This window comes from Peromyscus eremicus, chromosome 3 (genome assembly GCF_949786415.1).
Source record: "Peromyscus eremicus chromosome 3, PerEre_H2_v1, whole genome shotgun sequence".
NCBI classification, from domain to species: domain Eukaryota; kingdom Metazoa; phylum Chordata; class Mammalia; order Rodentia; family Cricetidae; genus Peromyscus; species Peromyscus eremicus.
Window position 1 is genome coordinate 127,538,877 of NC_081418.1, and position 21,870 is coordinate 127,560,746.

General features: G+C 39.4%; 1 protein-coding gene across 8 annotated transcripts in view; it reads left to right on the plus strand.

The window, feature by feature from the left end:
* Positions 1-21,870, plus strand: part of Zfand4 (zinc finger AN1-type containing 4) — an 86,209-nt gene that overhangs the window by 37,783 nt on the left and 26,556 nt on the right. For all 8 annotated transcript variants that reach the window (XR_009378366.1, XR_009378367.1, XM_059258438.1 and 5 more), the window contains 2 exons: positions 11,289-11,436; positions 20,452-21,627. Coding sequence is in view for 6 of the 8 variants with exons in the window: in XM_059258438.1 (XP_059114421.1) it covers positions 11,289-11,436; positions 20,452-21,627 (1,324 nt within the window). In the remaining 2 variants the exon portion in view is untranslated. The remainder of the gene's footprint in view (positions 1-11,288; positions 11,437-20,451; positions 21,628-21,870) is intronic.

The following is a 21,870-nucleotide window of genomic DNA, read 5'->3' on the forward strand; positions in this document are numbered from 1 at the left end:
ATTCACTCCCATAACACCAGCAGAGAGATGTAAAAGTGGTGGACCTCCTATATCCAAGGGACCTAAGTACAGGCCACTCTCATATTTCTTCAGACTGCACATTACTAAGAGCTTTAGCCACATAGTTAGAGCACAGTCCATAGCTCCAACACAACTGCCTAAACTGCCAGAGGGGATGCCTCTTGTTATAAGACCTACAAAGAAAATAGGGGTCCAGTTTTCAAAATATTCTCTAATGATTTTAGTTCTATCTGATGTAACATGGGTATGCTTCTAAGTCCATTTTTAATATTTTGACATATTTGATGTACACTGATTTTTTTTTTAAGTTACAAAGTAATACTGGGCATGGTGATGCACACCAGCAGTTGGGAAGCATGAGAGAGTGGATCTCTGCAAGTTCAAGGTCAGCCTGATCTAAGTAGGGAGTTCTAGGCCATTCAAGCCTACCTTGTTTCAGAAAAAAAGAAAAGAAAGAAAGAAAATGGTACCAGTACCAATAAACATGACATCAAAATGTGGACGAGTTGTGATTGCATCACTGTATGCGAACGTGCTAGGCTTTAGGTGCCGTGCTGAGTGTCGCCTAGCACTGCTGTCAATCCCACCGTTGTGCAGAAGCAGTGGCATGCAATGCACAGACTAGCCGGCCAGTCTCTGCTCTGGGAAACCTGGATTCACCACAGACCCAAGTTCTGTATGATCTGATGTGTTAAAAAACACGATTATTTTGATCTTTTTCTATTTAACGGTATGGAAAGAGTACTTAATTCATGGGTCACACAGTAGGTGGCAGGTTGACTTTGCCCTATAGCCCTGTTTTGCTAAGACATTTAGCAGTTTCATTCACATACAAAATATTACTATTTTTTTTTTAGTTCTAAATAATTTTACTGAATCATGCTACCTTGTTTTTTAAGAGAGAAATCTAAGCAGACATTGTAAGGGTTAAATGATAACTTGTCTTTAAAAACCCAGTGAGGAAGTTAAGTGTCGTGGCTCAACACTGCGGTCCCAGCACTGGGAGGCTAAGGACAGCATCGGCTACAGAGTTCCAGGTCAACCTGAGATACAGGGCCAGATCTTACTTTTAAAATACAAAAGTCACATGAGAACTTGGCTTTGGGATAAATAATATACATGTTGAAATAAATGTCACATTTGCCCATCTGTTATTCTTTAATCATATTATTAAGAGTATAGAGAATATTTATATATTTAAAAATTCAAGAGACTATTGGAGTATTTAAATATAGGTACTGGAGAGATGGCTTCATAGTTAGGAGTACTTGCCACTCTTCTAGGAGACCAGAATTTGGTTCCCAGCACTCACATCAGGTGGATCACCACCACCTGTAACTCTAGATCCTGTGGATCCAATGCCCTTCTCTGGCCTCCACACATACTCTCCAACATGGTATATACCCCTTCTCAAACACACGTACACATGAATAGAAATAAAAGCTAAATCTCAAAAAATGAATATTAAATACATAGAATTTTAGGGACTCATAAACTATTGTAAATTATAAATTGTCTTAGTCTAGTTTTATTTTTCCTATTGAGCATCAATGATTGGTTTCTAACTAGTCTCGTGAATCTATGATTGTTGAGAGAAAATACAATAATATGATTCTTTAACGGGCATGTGGTACACATAATGAATGCTGAAGCTCAAGGCCAAAATGGTCTCCATCATGAGTTACAGACCAGTCAGGGCAACATAGGGAGGGAGACTGTCTCAGTCCTTCTCATGACCATAAGACTGTATTAGAAAACTTAGAGTATTCCTTGAAGGGTAAAGTTAAAATACCATAGTGCAGCAGAGAAAGATTTAGAGTTAAAATATTTCAAGGAAATCAAGATTAGAGTGCACTGAATCATTCCTTCTGACTTCCTAAGGTAAGCTGACAGAAATCTTCATGTACCTTCATTTTCAGGTATGTTGCCATAGAAATGAAAGCCATCATTATTTTAATTTTGTCATTCATTGTCAAGCATGATGTAGTAACATCTATTATTTGGTACCTGAGGAAGCTACAGGAAGTAATAGAAAAATTTACCTTTGGAACTAGACAAATTGACTGTTTGGGTCTTAGGCCTAATATCTACTGCCTTTCTAGTCTTGAGCTAAATTATTTAACCTCTTATTTTTTAAAACAAGTTAAATTTCTCTTCTTTTTTTTAATTAGAGAAGGGATCACTCTGCAGCCCTGGCTATTTTGGAACTCTTTTTAAGAGCAGGCTGGCCTTGAACTCATGGAGATCCACCTCCTCAGCTTCTTACCCACTGCTGCCAATCTGGGATTCCTTGGGGTCTGAACCCAAGTTGGAACCAGAACTTTAGGTAGGTTCTCCCAGAGCCAGTTCATCCACCCCTACTGTGAGCCAACCCACCCACCACTGGGGTCCTGGTGAGCTAGCCCCAAATCCTCTTAAACACAGTCAGTGTCTGTGTCTGTCTACAAGTGTCATCCCCTCTTCTGCTGTCCCCCAACCCCTGCTGGCCCCACCCCCTGTTCACCTATTGACCATCCTAATATATCCTGCAGATCTGAGACTGCTTTGAGTCTGAGATGGAGTTTGAATCAAAACTTCATCGCAAATATGGACCCCAGAGCCAGTTCACCTGCACCCTACCCCTACATTTTGTCAGCCACCCCACCCACTGCACAAATCTGAACTGGGAATTCAAGGACAGAACCCCTAGCGCCTCAGTTCCCAGCCTCCTGATTACTGTTGATCCCTGGGACCTCCTGATCTCAATCCACAAGCACAGTTAGAGATACTCCAACCCAGTCCTCTCCCTACCCACCTCTCCTATCAGACCATGTGGAATCTCATGTGGAACTCCAGAGTGGTCATAACACTGAGAACACAATGTCTCAGTTAGGGTTTCTATTGCTGTGATCAAACATCATGACCAAAAGCAACTTGAGTGGGGGAGGGTTTAAAATTTCAGCTTATAGCTCTCAGATCACACTCCATCACTGAGGGACGTTGGGGCAGGAACTCAAGGCACAAACTGGGAGGCAAGAACTGAAGCGGAAGACATGGAGGAACATTGCTTACTGGTTTGTTCCTCATGGCTTGTTCAGCCTGCTTTCTTGTAGCACCCAGGACCACCTGCCCAGGGGAGGCACTGCCTACAGTGAGTCTTCCCACATAAATCATTAAACCAAGAAAATTCCCTACAGGCTTCCCCACAAGCCAGTCTGGTAGGGGCACGTTTTCTGTTGAGAGTTCTCTTCACAGGTAACTCTATCTTGCCTCAAGTTGACAAAAAGATTAAATAGGATACTAACCATCATTCAACTGGTCCACAACCTGACCAGCTGGGGTAATAGCAAACATAGGTGAGACTACATATCAACACCACAAACACTACCTAATAATAACTCCAGATATTAGTAGTCTCAAGTTCCCCCCCTTCCAAGTAAAAGCCCACAGACTAACAGATTGAATCATAAAACAGTATCCGTCTTTTGCTTTCTCCAAGAAACACACCTCAGATCAAGTACAGACACATTTTAGGGTAAAAGGATGGAAAAAGATGTTCTGAGCAGGGGCAGCTATTTTACTACCTGACATAGTAGACCAGAGCTAGTCAGATGAGACAGAGAAGGACACTGCCTACTCTTGATATAGGAAAAACCCACCAAGAGGATATTAGAAACATTTGTGTACTGCAGGGGCACCTAATGTAATAAAAGAAACACTGTTAGATATAAAACCACAGACTGACCCCAATACAGTGATAGTGGGAGACCTCAGTATTCCACCCTCACCAGTAGACAGGTCATCCAGACAAAAACAGACAAACTGCAGTTAAATATCATAAACCAAATAGATCTACAAAACATTACACCAAACACTAAAGGATGCACTCTTTTTCTTAGCAGCACATGGAACATTCTCCAAAATTGACCACATATTAGGACACAAAGCAAGTCTCAACAAAAACAAGAAAATTGAAATAACATCTTGCATCCTGTCTGATCACCATGAATATCAACAATAGAAACAGAAGAACATACACAAACTCACAGAAGCTAAACAATATACTGAATAAAAATTGAGTTAAGGGAGAAATCAAGAAGGAAATGTAAAACTTTAGAACTAAATGAAAATGAAAATATAGCATATCAAAAGCCATGAGACACAATGAAGGCAGCCCTAACTGGAAAGTTCATATCACCAAGTGCCTGCATCAAAAAACTGGATCAGGGCTAGAGAGTGAGCTCGGAGGTTAAGATCACGTAATGCTCTTGCAGAGCACCCAGGTTCAGTTCCCAGACCCACATGGTGGCTAATGACTCCATGTTCAGGGGATCGAACACCCATCAGCAGGCACATGTGTGGTTCACTTACATGCATGCAAAACACTCATAAATATTTAAAAAATTAAAAATTGGAATGAGCTCACTAACAACTTATACACTTGAAAGCTTTAGAAAACAAGAAGAAAATACCCAAAAAAATTAAGTGGGAAGAAATAAACTTGGGACTGAAATTAATACAGATGTTTAAAGTACAAAAAAACAAAGAGTTGATTCTTTTTTTAAAAAAATTAAAGAATACTGACAATTCTGTGGCCAAATTAACAAAAGAAGAGAGGATCTAAATCCAAAAAATTATAGAAAGGGAAATGTTAAAACATTCACTCACGCCGGGCGGTGGTGGCACACGCCTTTAATCCCAGCACTTGGGAGGCAGAGCCAGGTGGATCTCTGTGAGTTCGAGGCCAGCCTGGTCTCCAAAGCGAGTTCCAGGAAAAGGCGCAAAGCTACACAGAGAAACCCTGTCTCGAAAAAAACCAAAAAAAACAAAAACAAAACAACAACAACAACAACAACAAAAAAATTCACTCAGGAAATTTGGAGAATCATAAAACCATATTTTAAAAATCTCCATTCCACCAAACTGGATAACCTAAAAGAAATGGATGAATTCCTAGATATATACAACCTACCAATATTAAGTCAAGATGAAGTAGATAATTCAAACAACCATAAAAATGAGATAGAACATTAGTTTAGAATCTCCCAACTAAAAACTGCAGGGACAGATAGATTCAGCAGTTTTCTACAAGACCTTTTCAAAGAATTAACACGAGTACTTCTCAAATTATTCTGCAAAACAGAAACTGAAGGGACACTTTCAGATTCTTTTTATGAAGTCACTGGTACTCTGATACCAAGGCCAAAGACTCAACAGATTAAAAAAAAATTACAGACCAATATCTTTTATAATCATAAATGCAAAAAATTTTCAATAAAATACTTACAAACCGAATTCAAGAATACATCAAAGAAGATTGCCCACCATGATCAAGTTGGCTTCATCTTAGATATTCAGGAATGGTTCAAAGTATGTAAATCAATAAACAGCTTACAGGAGTTCCATAGTCAACATAATTCTTAACAGTAATACAATGCATTTCCATTAAAATCACTTGACTATATTTTTTGAAGCCTTACCTAGAATAAGATAACTGAAGGAGATAATACAGATAGGAAAGGAAGAAGTCAAAGTACCCTTATTTACAGAAGATATGATTTCACAGATAGGAAAGGAAGAAGTCAAAGTACCCTTGTTTACAGAAGATATGATTTCATAAGAAAAAGACCCCAAAGACTCCAACCAGAAAACATCTACAGATGATAATACATTCAGCAATGTAGCAGGATACAAAAATTAACACACAAAGATCAGTAGCCATTCTTTTTTTTTTTTTTTTTTTTAAAAAGATTTATTTATTTAGTATACAGCATGTATGACTACAGGTCCAAAGAGGGCACCAGATCTCATTATAGATGGTTGTGAGCCACCTTGTGGTTGCTGGGAATTGAACTCAGGACCTCTGGGAGAGCAGTCAGTGCTCTTAACCTCTGAGCCATCTCTCCAGCCCCCCCATTCTTTATATAAGTAATAAAGATACTTAGTATGAATTCAGGGAAACAACAACTTTCATAATCGTGCACACACATCATGTAACAAGGAAATGAAAGATGTGTTTAATAAAAACTTTAAGACATGGGAGAAAGAAATTGAAGACATCAGAAGATGGAAAGACCTAAAATGCTCATGAGTTGGCAGTATTAACTGTGTGAAAATGACCACCCTACCAAAAGCAATCTGCAGATTCATTGCCATCCTATCAAACTCTTAAAACTTCATATAGAAACAAACAAAAGCCCTAGGATAGCTAAAAACAATCTTGAACAATAAAAAAAAAGTAATGGAGGTGTCACCATTCCTGATTTTAAGCTGTACTCCAGAGCTACAGTAATAAAACCAGCATGGTATTGGCAAAAACAAACAAACAAACAAACAAACAAACAAAAAACCAGACAAGTTGTGGCTAGAGAGATGGTTCAGTGGTTAAGAGGACTGCTTGTTCTTCCAGAGGATCTGGATTTGATTCCCAGCACCCAAATGATGTCTCAGAACCATCTGTTTCTAAGGTAATCCATCATTTTCTTTAGGTCTCCAAGGGCGCTGCATGCAGGTGGTTCACAGACGTACATGCAGTTAGAAACTCATAGTCACACAAAATATTTTTAAGTTAAAAAGAGACACTGAGGGCTGGAGAGATGGCTCAGAGGTTAAGAATACTGACTGCTCTTCCAGAGGTCCTGAGTTCAATTCCCAGCAACCACATGGTGGCTCACAGCCATCTATAATGAGATCTGGTGCCCTCTCCTGGCGTGCAGGCATATATGGAGGCAGAATGTTGTATACATATAAATAAATAAATCTTTAAAAAAAAAAGAGAGACATTGATCAATAGAATAGAATTTAAGACCCTTGATATTTTATAAAGAAGTCAAAAATACACATTAGTGAAAAGACAGCATCTTCAACAAATGGTCCTGGTCAAGCTGCATAGTTGCATGTCAGAGAATGAAACTACACCCTTCTCTCTCACCCTGTACAAAACTGGATTCCAAATGGATCAAGGATCTAAATATAAGGCCTGATATCCTAAATCTGATGGAAGAGAAAGTAGGGATCAAGTTTGAACATGTAGGCACAGGAAAGGACATTATGAACCAGACCCTGATAGCACAGACATTAAGTCTAAGAGTGAATAAATGGCAAAGGGCATCCTCATTTGAATAGACAGCCTACAGAATGGGAAAAATTATTTAGCAATTATACATCTGAAAGTTCTAGAACAAAAAATTCTAAACATTTAGAAACCTGCAGTAAAATGGGACATGGATCTAAACAGAGTTCTCAAAAGATGAAACCCAAATGGCTGAAAAACACTTTGAAAAGTGTTCAACATTCTTATCAATCAGGGAAACACAAAACTACATTGGGAGTTGGTCTTACTCCAATTAGAATGGCCAAGATTAATAAAGCAAATGACAGCAGATGCAGGGAAAAGGGAACCATGTATTCACTTCTTGTGATAATGCAACTTGGTACAGTCACTATGGGAATAAATCAGTGTGGAGGTTCTTCAAAAGCTGAAAATAGGTTTACCACAGGATCGAGCTATACAGCTCTTGGAGATACACATCTTACTACAGAGATACTTGCTCATCTATATCCATTGATTCTGTATAATAGCGATTGGAAACAGCCTAGATATCCATCAACTGATTAATGCATAATGACAATGTGGTACATTTATAGAATGGGAGATTATTCAGCTGTTAAGAAAAACGAAGTTATGAAATTTCCAGGTAAATGGATGGAACTGGAAATCCTGAGTGAGGTAACCTGACCCAGAAAGACAAACACCTATATTTTCTCTCATATGTGAGTGTTAGCTTTTAAGCTTTAGGTATATTTATTTCATTTAGAATGCCCACCTCTAGTCAAGGACTTATTCACAACTGAAAGCTTCTGGGAGAGGGAAAATCCATTTTCTTCAATGGAGTGACATTGGGTACATTAACCACAGTCCAGGGTAGATTAACACAAACTGGACTCCATGGCTTTTGTTTGTTTGTTTTCTTTTTCTTTTTTAATTTTTAAATTCATTTTACATACCAACCACAGATCCCTCTCTCATCCCTCCTTCTGCTCCCCTCCCCTGGCCCACCCTTCATCCCCTCCTCCAACAGGGTAAGTTCTCCCAAGGGAGGACAGCTAAGTCTGGTACATTCGGTGGAGGCAGGACCAAGCCCCTCCCTGCTTTATCAGGGGTGAGCAAGGTGTCTGATCATAGGTAATGGGATCCAGAAAGCCAGCTCATGCACTAGGGATAGATCCTGATCACACTGCCAGGAGCCCCTCAAACAGACCCAGCTACGTAACTGTCTCACTTATGCAGAAGGTCTAGTCCAGTACCATGCGGGTTCTACAGTTGTTGGTCTACAGTTCGTGAGTTCCTTTGAGCTTGGTTCAGTTGTCTCTGTAGATTTCCCCATTATGATCTTGACCCCTCCTTGCTCACATAATCCCTCTTCCCTCTCTTCAACTGGACTCCTGGAGCTTGGCCTGATGCTTGTTTATGGATCTCTGCATCCGCTTCCATCAGTTACTGGATGAAGGCTCCATGATGACAGTTAGGGTATTTACCAATCTGCTTACCCCATGGTAGGCCAGTTCAGGCACCCTCACCACTATTGCTAGTAGTCTGGGGTTGTCCTTGTGGGTTCCTGGTAACTTCCCTAGCACCAGGTTTCTCCCTTACCCCATAATGTCCCCCTCTATCAAGATATCTCTTTCATTGCTCTTCCACTCCATCCCTCCCCTAGCTTGACCATCCTGTTCCCTCGTGTTCTCATCCCTTATCCCCTCCCCTTTATTACCCTCCCTCTTCCCCAGTTTACTCATGGGTGTCTCCTCTGCTTCCCCTTCCCAAGGTGATCCGTTTATCTCTCTTGGGGTCCTCCTTGTTTCTAGCTTCTCTGGAGCTGTGGGTTTTAGCCTGATTATCCTTTGCTTTACATCTAGTATCCACCTATGAGTGAATACATACCATGTTTGTCCTTCTGAGTCTGGGTTACCTCACTCAGGATAATATTTTCTAGTTCCATCCATTTGCCTGCAAATTTCATGATGTCATTGTTTTTTAACTGCTGAGTAGTACTCCATTGTGTAAATGTATTACATTTTCTTTATCCATTCTCGGTTGAGGGGCATCTAGATGGTTTCCAGGTTCTGGCTATTATGAATAATGCTGCTATGAACATAGTTTAGCAAGTGTCCTTGTAGTATGATTGAGCATCCCTTGGGTATATGCCCAGGAGTGGTATCACTGGGCCTTGAGGTAGATTTGAATTCCAGTTTTCTGAGAAACTGCTGTACTGATTTCCAAAATGACTGTATGAGTTTGCACTCCCATCTTAAATACCAACACCAAGCTGTTTTTATTACTATAGCTCTATAGTAGAGCTTGAAGTGAGGGATAGTGATGCTTCTGGAAGTTGCTTTATTGTAAAGGATTGTTTTAGACATCCCAGGTTTTCAAGAAACTAGACAGCAAAATACCAAACACTCCAATTAAAAAAAATGAGCTACAGATCTAAAGAGAGAATTCTCAACAGAAGAATCCCAAATGTCCAAAAGACATTTAAGGAATTGCTCAACATCCTTAGTTATCAGGGAAATGCAAATCAAAACAACTCTGAGATACCATCTTACATCTGTCAGAATGGAAAAGATCAAAAACACTGATGACAGCTTATGTTGGAGAGAATGTGGAGCAAGGGGAACACTCCTCCACTGTTGGTGGCAGTGCAAACTTGTACAACCACTGTGGAAATCAGTGTAGTGGTTTCTCAGAAAATTGTTTGGTTTTTTAAGAGAGAAGAAGAACATGAAGTTGGATGTGTAGGGAGATGAGGGATGGTCTGGGAGGAGTTGGGGAAGTGTAATGAATATGATCAAAATATACTGGAAGTTTCAAAAGAATAAATGAAAGCATTAGTTTAAAAACACTAGTTTTAATTTTTTTTTAAAAGACAGTCTAACTATGCAGCCCTGACTGGCTTGGAGCTCACTATCTAGACTAGTCTGGTCTCAAATTTACAGAGATCCACACACTTATGCATCTTGTGTGCTGGGATTAATGGCTGCATCACTACTCTAGGCTTTAAATGTTTAAATTTCACTTATTTATTTAGTGTTGGGGGTGGGTGGGTATGTGCCTGCTGCTGCACACATCTGGAGATTATTTAATGCTAGGGTAGATGTGTGCATGCTGCTACACACATCTGGAGATCATTTAGTGCTGGGGTGGGTATGTGCATGCCACTGCACACATCTGGAGATTAGAAGACAACTTTGAGGAATTTGTTCTCTCTTTCCACCCTGTGAGTGCTTGGGATTGAATTTAGGTGATCAGGATTAGTGGCAAGCACCTTTCCCCACTGAAGCATGTTGCTGTCCCATCCCTCTTCATTGCAGTTTTTCATTTATAAAAGGGGCCATAATATCTTCCTTCTATGATGTTGTAGAAAACGGTCTTCAAGGAGCACTAATAGAGCAAGCATCCAGCCCACAGCAGGCAGTGCTGTCAGTGTGCTGCAGTGATTATGGAGTCTCTCTCTCAGCTTACTCCATTTCAGCAGTGTTAAATAGTGATGCAGCATGTCCCCAACTGTCTTCTCCTAAGAAATGTTTGTGTTGTGCACGTGTGACTGTGTGCTACTTGTGTGTTGGTGTATGTTCATGTGTGTGTTCATAGAGACTGCAAGTAGACCTCAGGTTTGTTCTCCAGGAGCTGTCCACCTTGTTTTTTGAGATAGGGTCTTTCATTTGGCTTAAAGCTCTATGGGAGAGGATAGATTGGCTGGCAGTGAGCCTCAGGGATGTGCCTGTCTCCACCTTCCCCGTGCTAGGATTACAAGCTCATGCCTCCATACCCACCTTTTTAGATGGGGTTTTTGGAACTGAACTCCGATACTTGTGCTTGTAAGGCAAGCAACTTACCCACTGAACTTTGTCCTTTGCCCCCAAAATATGTTTTGAATGTGCTGGATATGTAGCTCAATATCTAACCTGCTTGCCTAGCACACAGAACCCTAAATTCAATCCCTAGAACTCCAAAAAATTGGATGTGGGTGGCACACACTTGTAATCCCAGCACTCAGAAAGTGGAGGCAGAAGGATCCCAAGAGCAAGCAAGCCGTTCCTCAGCTACAGATCAAGTTTCAGGCCAGTTTGGGCAAAAGACACATTTTGAACTATTTTCTTTTACTTACAATGACAAAATGTAGCTAGGTTTTCCCACCTAGTAGGCTCTATAGTTGCTGTTGTCCATAGCACTGTTAGTCCTCAGCAGGCGTTCTGCATGTCTTAAGTACTTGCTGTTTCCCTTGCAGTGGTGGCTCTGTGTATAATTTGTATACAGACGAGGATGAAGAAGCTGAGCCTTCTCCTTCTGGGCAACAGATCATTGAAAATTCGATAACTATGAATAAGATGAAGCTGCTGAAGGCTAAGATGGAGAACATGAACCTCAGCAAAAAGGTGAAGCTGTTGGCTCTTGGCCAAGCTTTTCTCTAGCTTACAGTGGCAGGGCTCACAGCACTGAGGGCTGCTGGTAACTGTGGAAAACTATAAAGTATTACTCATTGCACGTTTCTGGTCTCAGCTTATTTATTAAGATGTAACAAATGAACATTGAGGTTTTTAGTCTAGCAACACACCTGAAAGGGTTATGCACACTGAGCATAATTCATCTTTAAAATGTCATAGCTGTAGCATGAAAGGGGGAACTAAAAGTTAGCTTAACCTTTCAATAATTACTTTTAAAAATATGATTTCAAGATTTACTCATTACAGGCGCTGAGACAGGCGTATTGTAGCCCAGGCTGGCCTAGAACTTAGTATGTAGCCCAGATCTGCATGACCTCTCAGCAATCCTCTCTTAGTCCTCTGAGTGCTTGGATTATAGGTATGTGCCACCATGCCTAGCAGATACCTACTATTTTAGTGTTGGTAGATAACTGCCAGTTTTCTAAAGTAATTCCAAAGTGAATAACCAGTTTATATTCTTTCCAGCATTGGGTGGGACTTACACTTTTCCACATTCTTGACAGTTGTTTTTGTTTCTGGATATAAGTCTGTCTCTCTGTCTCTGTCTGTCTCTCTCCTTCTCTCCCTAACCCCATACACAGCTGCACTATGCCTTGACTTCTTTTCACTCTGTTAGTGCCTCCCCATATAAAATACACAGACTTTTAAAGCACTCCTTGAAGTCTGACCAGATGGATCAGCACATTAAGGCCCTTGCCACATAAGCCTGCAACCTCAGGTTCAATCCCTACTAAGGTAGGAGGGAAGAACTGACTCCTGAAAGTTGTTCTCTGACCTCCCTATGTGTACCATGGCAAATCACCCAATAATAATAATAATAATAATAATAATAATAATAGTAGTAAAATTTAGGCTCTGTTTGATGAATTTTTACAGTTAAAATACACTTATTTAAAACTATAACTCAAAGCAGTTCCTTTTTTCTTTTCTTTCTTTTTTTTTTTGTTTGAAATAGGATTTCACTGTGTTTGCCTGGTTTCTTAGAACTCACTATATAGATCAGGCTGATCTCAAACTCACAGAGAACTGCCTGCCTCTGTTGGCATTAAAGGCATGTGCTGCTACACTTAGTTCCCCTGCCTTTTTCTGTAAAAGATTACCTTATAGTCTTCTCTAAAATAACCACTATTTTTACACATATTTCCACAAATAATTTTTGTCTGCTTTATATAAATAAACACCATAGACAATATAGTCTTTTATAAACTTCTGGTTTATCTTCTTCAAAAATATTTTAAATGTATTGTACAACTACACAGGGTTCTTTTTGTTTCTCTCTTTTCTATGATAAGCATTCAGGTGTCTGAGTTTTGGCTTTTATTAACAGAGTCGCTGGGGCATGTTTATACATTCTTTAATGGACACATACCCTTTGTTCTTTGTATCATTAGCAGGAAACTTACAGAGTCCTAGGAAAGATAACATGTTTTATGCCAAACAGCCAGGTATTTGATGTATACCATAGTATACTACACTTTGTGAGGTGCAGGGAGAAAATCCTGAGTTTTAGGTTAGCCTGCCTAGTAAGTTCTGTGCCAGTTTAGGCTACATAGTGAGACCCTCCTCAAAACAAACAGAAAGGAGTTACAGTGACTGTTTCGCATAGGTTTTCAACCAGTTCAGACTGCCATTAATAACACAAGAGTTCTGGTTTGTGCCAGTCCTTGCCAACACTTAACATTCCTCAGTGTTTCTTCTTAACCATTCTTAGGATTGTGTACTGGTTTTTATTTAATTTTTCTTATAAGGAATAATGTTAACTTTTAAAAAATGTTGACTCTTTATTTGGTTAAAATTATGTCCTTTTTATATTCCCAAATATTTTGCTCATTTTAAAATTAGGTTATCTTCCTTTTATTTATTGGTTTGTAGACATTTAAAAAATGTGTTTTGTAGCTGAATGTGATGATGGACTCATGCAATACCAGGCCTTCAGAGGTGGAGGCAGGAGCATCAGGAGTTCAATTCAGGCTCAGCTGTATAGCATGCTTAAATCTAGTCTGGACTCCATGAGACCTGTCTCAAAGCAACCAATACACATATATTTGTATGTATGATATAAAGTCTTTATCAGAAGTATGGTTTGCAGTTTCTAATACTCTGTGACTTTCTCTTTCATCCACTTTTGATGAATACTATTAATTTTAATGTATTATATTTTATCAGTTTTGCTATTATGATTGGTATTTAATAATTTTTTATGAAATATTTTCCTATCACAGGTCTTGAAGACTTGCTTCTGTGGTTTTCTCCAAAACTTTTAGGTGGTTATTTCTTTCTAGTTTAGATCTACAGTGTTCTTCTGTTTTTTTGTTTGTTTGTTTGTTTTTGATATTAGACTTGGGTAAAGATCATGTTATTTACTCAGATGGTGAACAATTGACAAAATGTGCTCTAATTTTTGTTCACTTAGTAATAGAACTTTGAAATATAGGAAACAAAACCTACAAGAAATAGATGAGTGCTTATCTCCAAGGATTTCCACCCGGCAGAGCTGCTAGGGCAGAGAATGGAAAGGTTTCCCAGAGCACCTGAAGAACAGTGGCAACTCACTTGACCCAACTGGCATCTGCAGAGTGCTTCACCCTACAGCAGAATATGAATTTCTTTCTAAGGGAATATATGTGGAACATTTACCCCAAACAAAAACAGTATTTTGTACATAAAATAAATTCTAATAAATTTCAGAAGGATTCAAATCATTAAAAAATGCTCTGATTTACAAAAGAATAAAACTGGAAATCAATAATAGATATCTGGAAAAAAATCTGATGTTTCAAAATAACACACTTCTGAGTAACTCCTAGGTCAAAGAAGAACTAGAGAAGCTGAAACATATTGCATACTGAATAAAGCAGTTCTGGTAGCGTAGGCTAATCAACTTTTTAAATCGTTGAAATACTTTTGTGTTGTTGGCATGACTCACTCTTGGTTATGATGTAGTTTTTCTATGGTTTTAAATTTTTGCTAATGTTTTTCTCAGGATTTTTATTCACCAAGGGGAAGTGATCTTCAATTTTCTATCATACAGCAAAATTAAGAGAGGAAACTGCCACCTAGTTACTATTTTTAACTTATTTTTATTTTAAATAATGGTAAACTATATAAAATTTATTACCAATCTTATTTATTTGTTTATTTATTTATTTATTTATTGACAGAGTCTCACATAGCCTAGGCTAGCCTCAAACACAATATATGGTTGAGGCTGGTCTTGAACTTTGAATTTTCTGGTCTCTACCTCCCACATGCTGGGACTACAGGAATGTGCAGCCACATGGGCTTTAATTGTCTTTAAACGTAATCCTGTTAGTGGTGTTAAGTATGTTTATCTCTTTGTTCAATTAGTCTTCAGAATTATATCTTACAAAACTGAAACTTGGTATTCCTTAAAACCATCTTCCTATACCCGCCTTTAACCTCTGGCAAGTACCATTCCAGTTCCATTTCTGTGAGTTTCTCTACTGTAGATACCATATGTAAGTGAAATATCAGAATATTTGTGACCAGATTATTTAATTTAGTGTGACATCTCTGAGGTTCATTCATGGTGTGGCATATGTCAGAATCCCCTTTTTTTAGAATGAATAATTCCATTGCACATATGTACCACATTTTGTTCATTCATTTACCTATCAGTAGACATTTAGGTTGCTTTCACATTTTGGCTGTTGTGAATATTGGTGGTATAAACATGGGTACAAATACCTCTTTGGGACTTTGGCTTCACACACACACACACACACACAAACACACACTTTATTCTTAGATTTTGACACATGTACACAATTCGTAGTAACTCTCTCCAATCCCCACCATACCCATGAATCTCTCTTGTTTTTGTTTTGTTTTATAACTCACTGAGTTTAACCAGGACCATCTATCTATGTGACCATGAATTTGGACTTGTCCAATGGAACCTGGTAAATTCAGCAGTGGCTACACAACCGATAACAATTATATTAGATATTTTAAGGAGTATAATCCCATTGCTTTATAAATTATTCCTCAGTTTTGTTTTATCTGAGTTACACCATGATAAGATACTGGTTACTTCTTTGGCATAAATGTCACACAAAAGATGTATTCTTTGTATAATACATCCACAGAAACATTATATCAATTGTTAACATTTTCAATTTACCATTTTAGGATTTCCTGTTAGCTCAAAAGTGGTTGAGTAGATTTAGCTAAGTTTTGGTGGCTGAGGCTTTTTGACTTTCATTGTGTTTAATTTTTAGTTTTTTTGCATGGAAATCAGACAATGTCATTTATAGTTCTGCTGTTTAGAACTTAATTATTAGAGATTTGATATTTCCATGTGTGCCCGATGTATATTCAAAAGATAGTTTATTCTCAACTTCAGACTAGAAGTTTTACAGTTATTTATCTTTAAGACCTGCCTCATTGATGGCTTATTTGTGTCAGTTTGGTTTCTTCTGCAGTGAGAGCCATGGTACATGAAAGCCCACGAAAGGTTTCTGTGTGTTTCTTTTCACCCTACAGGAGTGTTTGCTATGTGGTCTCTCAAGTGTCAGTAGCACTTGGGTTGTGCTATTCCTGAAGGTCAGGGGACACTTGCTGTCTTGTCATCATCCCTAAACCTGACACCTTTTGCCTCCTGCACGTTAGCTAGGTGACAGTCAGAAAACTTACTTCGCTTTCTCATTTCTTCATTCTGTTTCCATTTTGTAGATGAGCAGCATTTCTGCTTTTAAAGAATATGTAATGTAAATCATTTGTCTATCTTAGCCCTGCTGATGTTTTATTGTTAATGCCATGGTTTCGAGGAGTCTTTTTACTGAACTTTTTCCATACTTTTTTGGTTAGTTGCATATCTTAATAAATGCTTCAGGAATGGAAAGGCTTGTAAGTACTGAATTTCCAGAAGTCTAGAACTTAAGGGAAAAAAACCCTTAGGTGATAATTTGAAGACTGCTTTCAGTGATCATTTCTATAACTGTTGAGCGATGATTTATTCATATAAGAAATGTTTGGGGCTTTTTAACAGTGTTGTTCTGCTGCTGCTTTTTATACTGCAGTTGAAGTCTTCTTGCCAATGCACCCCACTTTTCTTCGTAAATGGCTTCATTTTAAAATTTTATGTGTTTGCCTGTGTTAGTTAGTGTTTTATTGCTGTGAAGAGATGCCATGACCACAGCACCTCTTATAACAGAAAGCATTTAATTGAGGTTTGCTTAGAGTTTCAGGGGGTTACTTTATTGTCATCATGGTGGGGAGTATGGTGGCCTGCAGGCAGACATGGTGTTGGAGAAGTTGGGAGTTCTACATCCGGATCTGCAGGCAGCAGGAAGAGAGACACTGGGCCTGGCTTGGGCTTTTGAAGCCTCAAGCCCACCCCCAATGACACACTTCCTTCAACAAGGCCACACCTCTCCAACAAGGAAATGCCTCCTAATCCTTTCAAAATAGTGCCACTCTAGGAGCCTATGGGGTCCATTCTTATTCAAACCACCACACCTCTCATGTTTAATTTATTTTATGTATCAGGTTCTTGCTGTGTACCCAGACTGGCTTTGATTTTGTAATCTTTGAGCCTCACCTTCCTGAGTGCTGAGATGACGTGTGTGTGTGTGTGTGTGTGTGTGTGTGTGTGTGTGTGTGTGTGTTACCAGAGTCTGTTGGTTCTTACCCTCCTCTTAGGCCACTTCCCTCTCACTCCCCTAGTCTTGGGTATCAAACTCAGGGCCTCCCACAGGCTAGGCAAGCACTGTGGCCACTGAGCTACACCTCCAGCCCTGGCTTTTTGGAGATGAACTATTCTGGGTCAGTTTCACTGCATGCTTATGCTCTTTTAACATAAAGTACTTTGTTATTTTTTTTATAACTTGTTAATTTTATAATGTTTAGCTTTTTATTTCATTTTGTTTGTAGGGAACTTTATACATATAGTGGGACTTCATTTTATAGTAACTATTTTCTGTTATATTTTAAAATTCTTTGTGTTTTATTTTCATTCTTTTGGATGTTTTTATACCTTTTCTTAGTACTCCTGATTAAATGTCTTGTTGAATCTGGTTTTCACCAGGTGGTGGTGGCGCAAGCCTTTAATCCCAGCACTCAGGAAGCAGAACCAGGCGGATCTCTGTGAGTTCAAGTCTAGCCTGGTCTACAGAGCGAGATACAGGATAGGCACCAAAACTATACAGAGAAACCCTGTCTTGAAAAGAAACCAAAAAAAAAAAAAAACAAAAAACAAAAAACCAAAAAAAAAAAAAAAAAAAACCCAAAGAATCTGGTTTTCTTTGGGCATCTTCATTTTGGAATGATTTCATTTTTTACTGATTATTTTAAGTTTGGCCAGCTTAAATAGTGTCTTCTAATTCTTTTGTTCATTGCATCTTGGTTGTGGATTTATGATTTGAGGTATTCTTTGAATATTATCTGCAAAAGCTGAACATGCTCCTGTAATCCTCACACTGCAGAGGCTGAAGCATGAGTTCTAGGCTGGGCTTCACTTACCCTTTCTCCAAAACCAGCCGGGTTCAGGGGATTGCTCATTGGCTAAAGTATCTGCCATGCAAGTATGAGGACCTGAGTTCAACTCTCTAGAGCCCACATAAACAGCCAGACATGACGGCTTGCATCTGCAACACCAGCAGAGACAGGCAGCTCACTGGCCAGTCAATGTAATATAATTAGTGAGCTCCAGCTTCAGAAAGAGACCCTGTCACAAAGAGTAAGGAAAAGCAGCAATTGATAAAGACACCTATATCAACCTCTGACTTCTACATGCATGCACACACATGGATCTGCACACATATACCTACATGCACATACACCACACACATTAATAAGCAAAAAATACAAATACTAATCTAAAGACATTTAATTTAGACTGGAGTATTGTGGTGAAGTTTCTCTGGCTATGTTATGTTAGGGGAGAATTTGTATGTGCTAAAATATTCTGATTCTCACTTCCTGTTTTATTCTAATATAGATTTGTTGCCTCCTTTTCTGTTCTTTTTCTTATAACTTTATTTAGGTAAGTATTAAGAGTTATGGGCTATTACATAAAATAAGGATATTTTAAGTAGGGAGGTAATTTATTTCAAGAACACTCTTTTTGTGTTGTTTTTAATCATTGACACTCCCATTGCAGGGAAGTCTAGGTGGATTTTCTGATTCTGTTATTTATATCTTTTTCTCTATACCCCTCTCTCACAGTAGAGCCTCCTTAAAACTTAATCATTAGTATAGATCCCAAACAACTTCAGGTTGTTTCCTTTTGGCTTCTATTAGCCCATTTTCATATCCTGGATATAAATTTTTTTGGTATTTACACAGGTGGGATTTTCTCTTTTGCGAGTATGTTTTATTTTGGTTTTATCAGCCCTAGGCTGCCCTTCCTCTCCTTCTTTTTGAAGCTCCGCATTCCTGCTTGTACCACAGGCATAAGCTTTGCAAATGAGCCTCCTCCATTGATTATTTTCAACATTAGAGCTAATTTGAAGTTTATATTCTCTGTCTGTTTGCTGATGATTTGGGTCATTGGTAAATTTATTTGCTCATATTGTTGATCTCTTTGGATGTTTTTGTGTTTATTTACTTGGGAGGATACGTGTTACTACATAGGTTTCAGCAACTATTGTTGATTTCTAAGGCCTAGAAAACAATTTCCATTTTTGAAAAATTATTTTTTGGTAGATATATAGCTGCAAGTTGGCAAGACAATGACTTCAGGGTGAAAGTGGCTATAAGAGCCAGCTCCTCTTTGCCAGGGACTTCCATCTATCCAGCCTTTCTAGTTCTCCTTTTCTCAACTGGTACCTACTGAATTTTCAGTATGTATTTCTTATAGGCCAGGCTGTTGGAATGTTATCAGACTTCCAGTTCATCCTCTCTCTGCTCACCATCACTATGCGTAAGAGCTGAGGCTCCTCTCTTGAGCTCTGAACTTCACTCTTTCTGTGATATGTAAACTCTCTATGGCAGGCAGGTCTTGTCCTCGGTTTATGACACGATGGGTTCATGTATATAGTATGCACTTGTGTTATGGCTAAGATGCTTACACAGAGAAAGGAAACAAAAGCAAAGTTAACCAAGGGAGAAGCATATGGACCCACACCCAGGTGAAGCAGGCACAGGCATCATAGAGCCTTTCCCAAAGACATCTTAAGATGGCTTGGTTTCTCTGTCAGGGAGTTGTGACAACACGTGTGAGATCTCAAGGGACTCCATTAGCGACTGCACAAGGGACTTTTTTCTTTCTTTCTTTCTCTCTTTTTTTTTTTTCTGTTTTGAGGCTTGTTCCTGTGTGTGCCCTCTGCCTGCTAAGCATCCATACCTCTCAGCCTCGGAAGAAAAGCAGGTCTTCATTATAAACATTTCGGTTGCACAAGCAGTTGAGGCACAGCTACTGTGATGGGTTAGGGTAAGACCCTTTCCTGAAATGTAGGTCCACAGAAACCAACAAAGGGACAGCCTTCTCAAGGTCAGCAGTTTACTTCTGTTAACCTTTTTTTTCTGAGTACCTAACTATACACAGTCATCTTACTGGGAAAAATGCCGTATCTCATATAACCAACATTTTCTGCTTAATAAAAGCCTGAGAAAGAATTAATTGTCAGGAAATAAAACAAAATTATTTTAACATCTTCAGAAAATTATGGTCAATAACGTAATATAACAAATCCTCAATCATAATCTTAAGATTTTTAACATTTTAAAGCATTTCAGTGTTGTTGTTTTGTATTGAGAAGACCCGTCTTGTGGCCTAGGCTGGCATGGAGTGGACTCTGTAGACCAGGCTGGCCTCAGACTTAGGACAAACACCCTTCTTCTGCCTCCCAAGTGCTGACTGAGCACTGTGTAAATTGAGGTAACAAAAATGTCAATATGGTAAGTAACATTTTCTCCCCTGATTCTTGCTGAAGGACAGCGATAACTATGTTGAGGAATTACATGTGCACTCTTTTCTTGTAGCCTAAGAAAGTTGTCAAGCTAAAACCGCGTCCACCTGTAGCCCCTCGACCTCCCAGCAGTTCCACAGCGGCAGCCCGGCACAGACTGTTAAGAGTCCTGCCTCACATCGGGCAATCTTGTTTACCTTCTCCTGGCAATGCATATCTCCCTGAGACATCCGGGAATGCAGGCTCAAGTCCTGCAGCAGCTCAGGCCCCTGCGGACAGACCAGTATCATCTCTCAGAAAGGAACTGCTGAAGGAGGATGACTGGGAGATTAACACACTGTCTCATCCCACGGCTAGCATCAAACTGCTACCTCAGATGACCCACATAGAACTGGAAAATGACAAAGAGCTTGCAGATTCCGTACTTCATCTTGGATCATCCCTGCCTAGGCGGACAAAGCACCTTTCAGGGAACTTGCCATCTAACAATGAGGATGATGTCGTCTTATTTCCACCGTCAGAAGAGTGTGTGTCTGAAGAGTTGCTCCTGACGGAAGTAGGTCCTTTTGCCCCATTTGCAGAAGGAAATGATGTCGAGCACTCGAGCAGTGGTGTAGAAGGCATAGGGAAGGTAACTCCAGAGTTCCCACTCGCTAAAGGTGATAGAGGGCTGAGAGCCGCAGAGCAGCCTCTGAACCATGTGGCAAGAGTGTTGAGCAGTGACCCAGTAGACAATGCAATTCTTAACCACCGAGAGTCGAGCTCTCACAAGAACAGACTCCTGTCGCCACTTCTCTGTGCTGCACCAGTGTCACTACATAATTCTCTGGTGAAGCCACAGAGACAGTCAAAATGTTTTGAGTCTGGCAACCCCTCAGCGCCTACTTCACAAAATGCCCTGCGGGAATTGGACATTCGAACCATAGCCGATTCTTCTTTCTCTAGGACTGCTCGCTTTCGAGGTGTTAAAGTCGATTCGCCTGGGAAAAGATCTGATGTTATTTCCAAAGTCGAAGCTCGAGATATCACAGAAATGGCTAACAAAGCTTCCAAAGAGCCTGTTGGTTGTGTAAATAATGGCTTTTTGGCTTCACTGGCACGGAGTGCAAGCAGAGACAGTTTGCAGAGCACGCGTGGGGCAGGCAGGCTTCGGCCCTCTGGAATTGGGTTGTCTACAAACTTCCAGCACTTCCATGATGAAAACACTAGGAAAAGTTCTCCCCAGTTAGAACCTACAGATTTTTTTCTAGTAAGTATTTTCTTTTCAGTTGATTCTCCTAGTTAAGTCTTGTAGTGAATGACGATTTCAAATTTAGGCTTTTATTTACATAAATAAAGATGCCTACAATTAAATTGTTTTCCCAGACATTTCACTAAAATGCTTATCTAATTTGTAGGAAATATATTTGATGATTGTTTTTTGATTTTTTTGAGACAGGTTTCCCACTTAGCCAAGGTTGGCCTGGTTCTCGGGATGACCTTAAATTCTGAT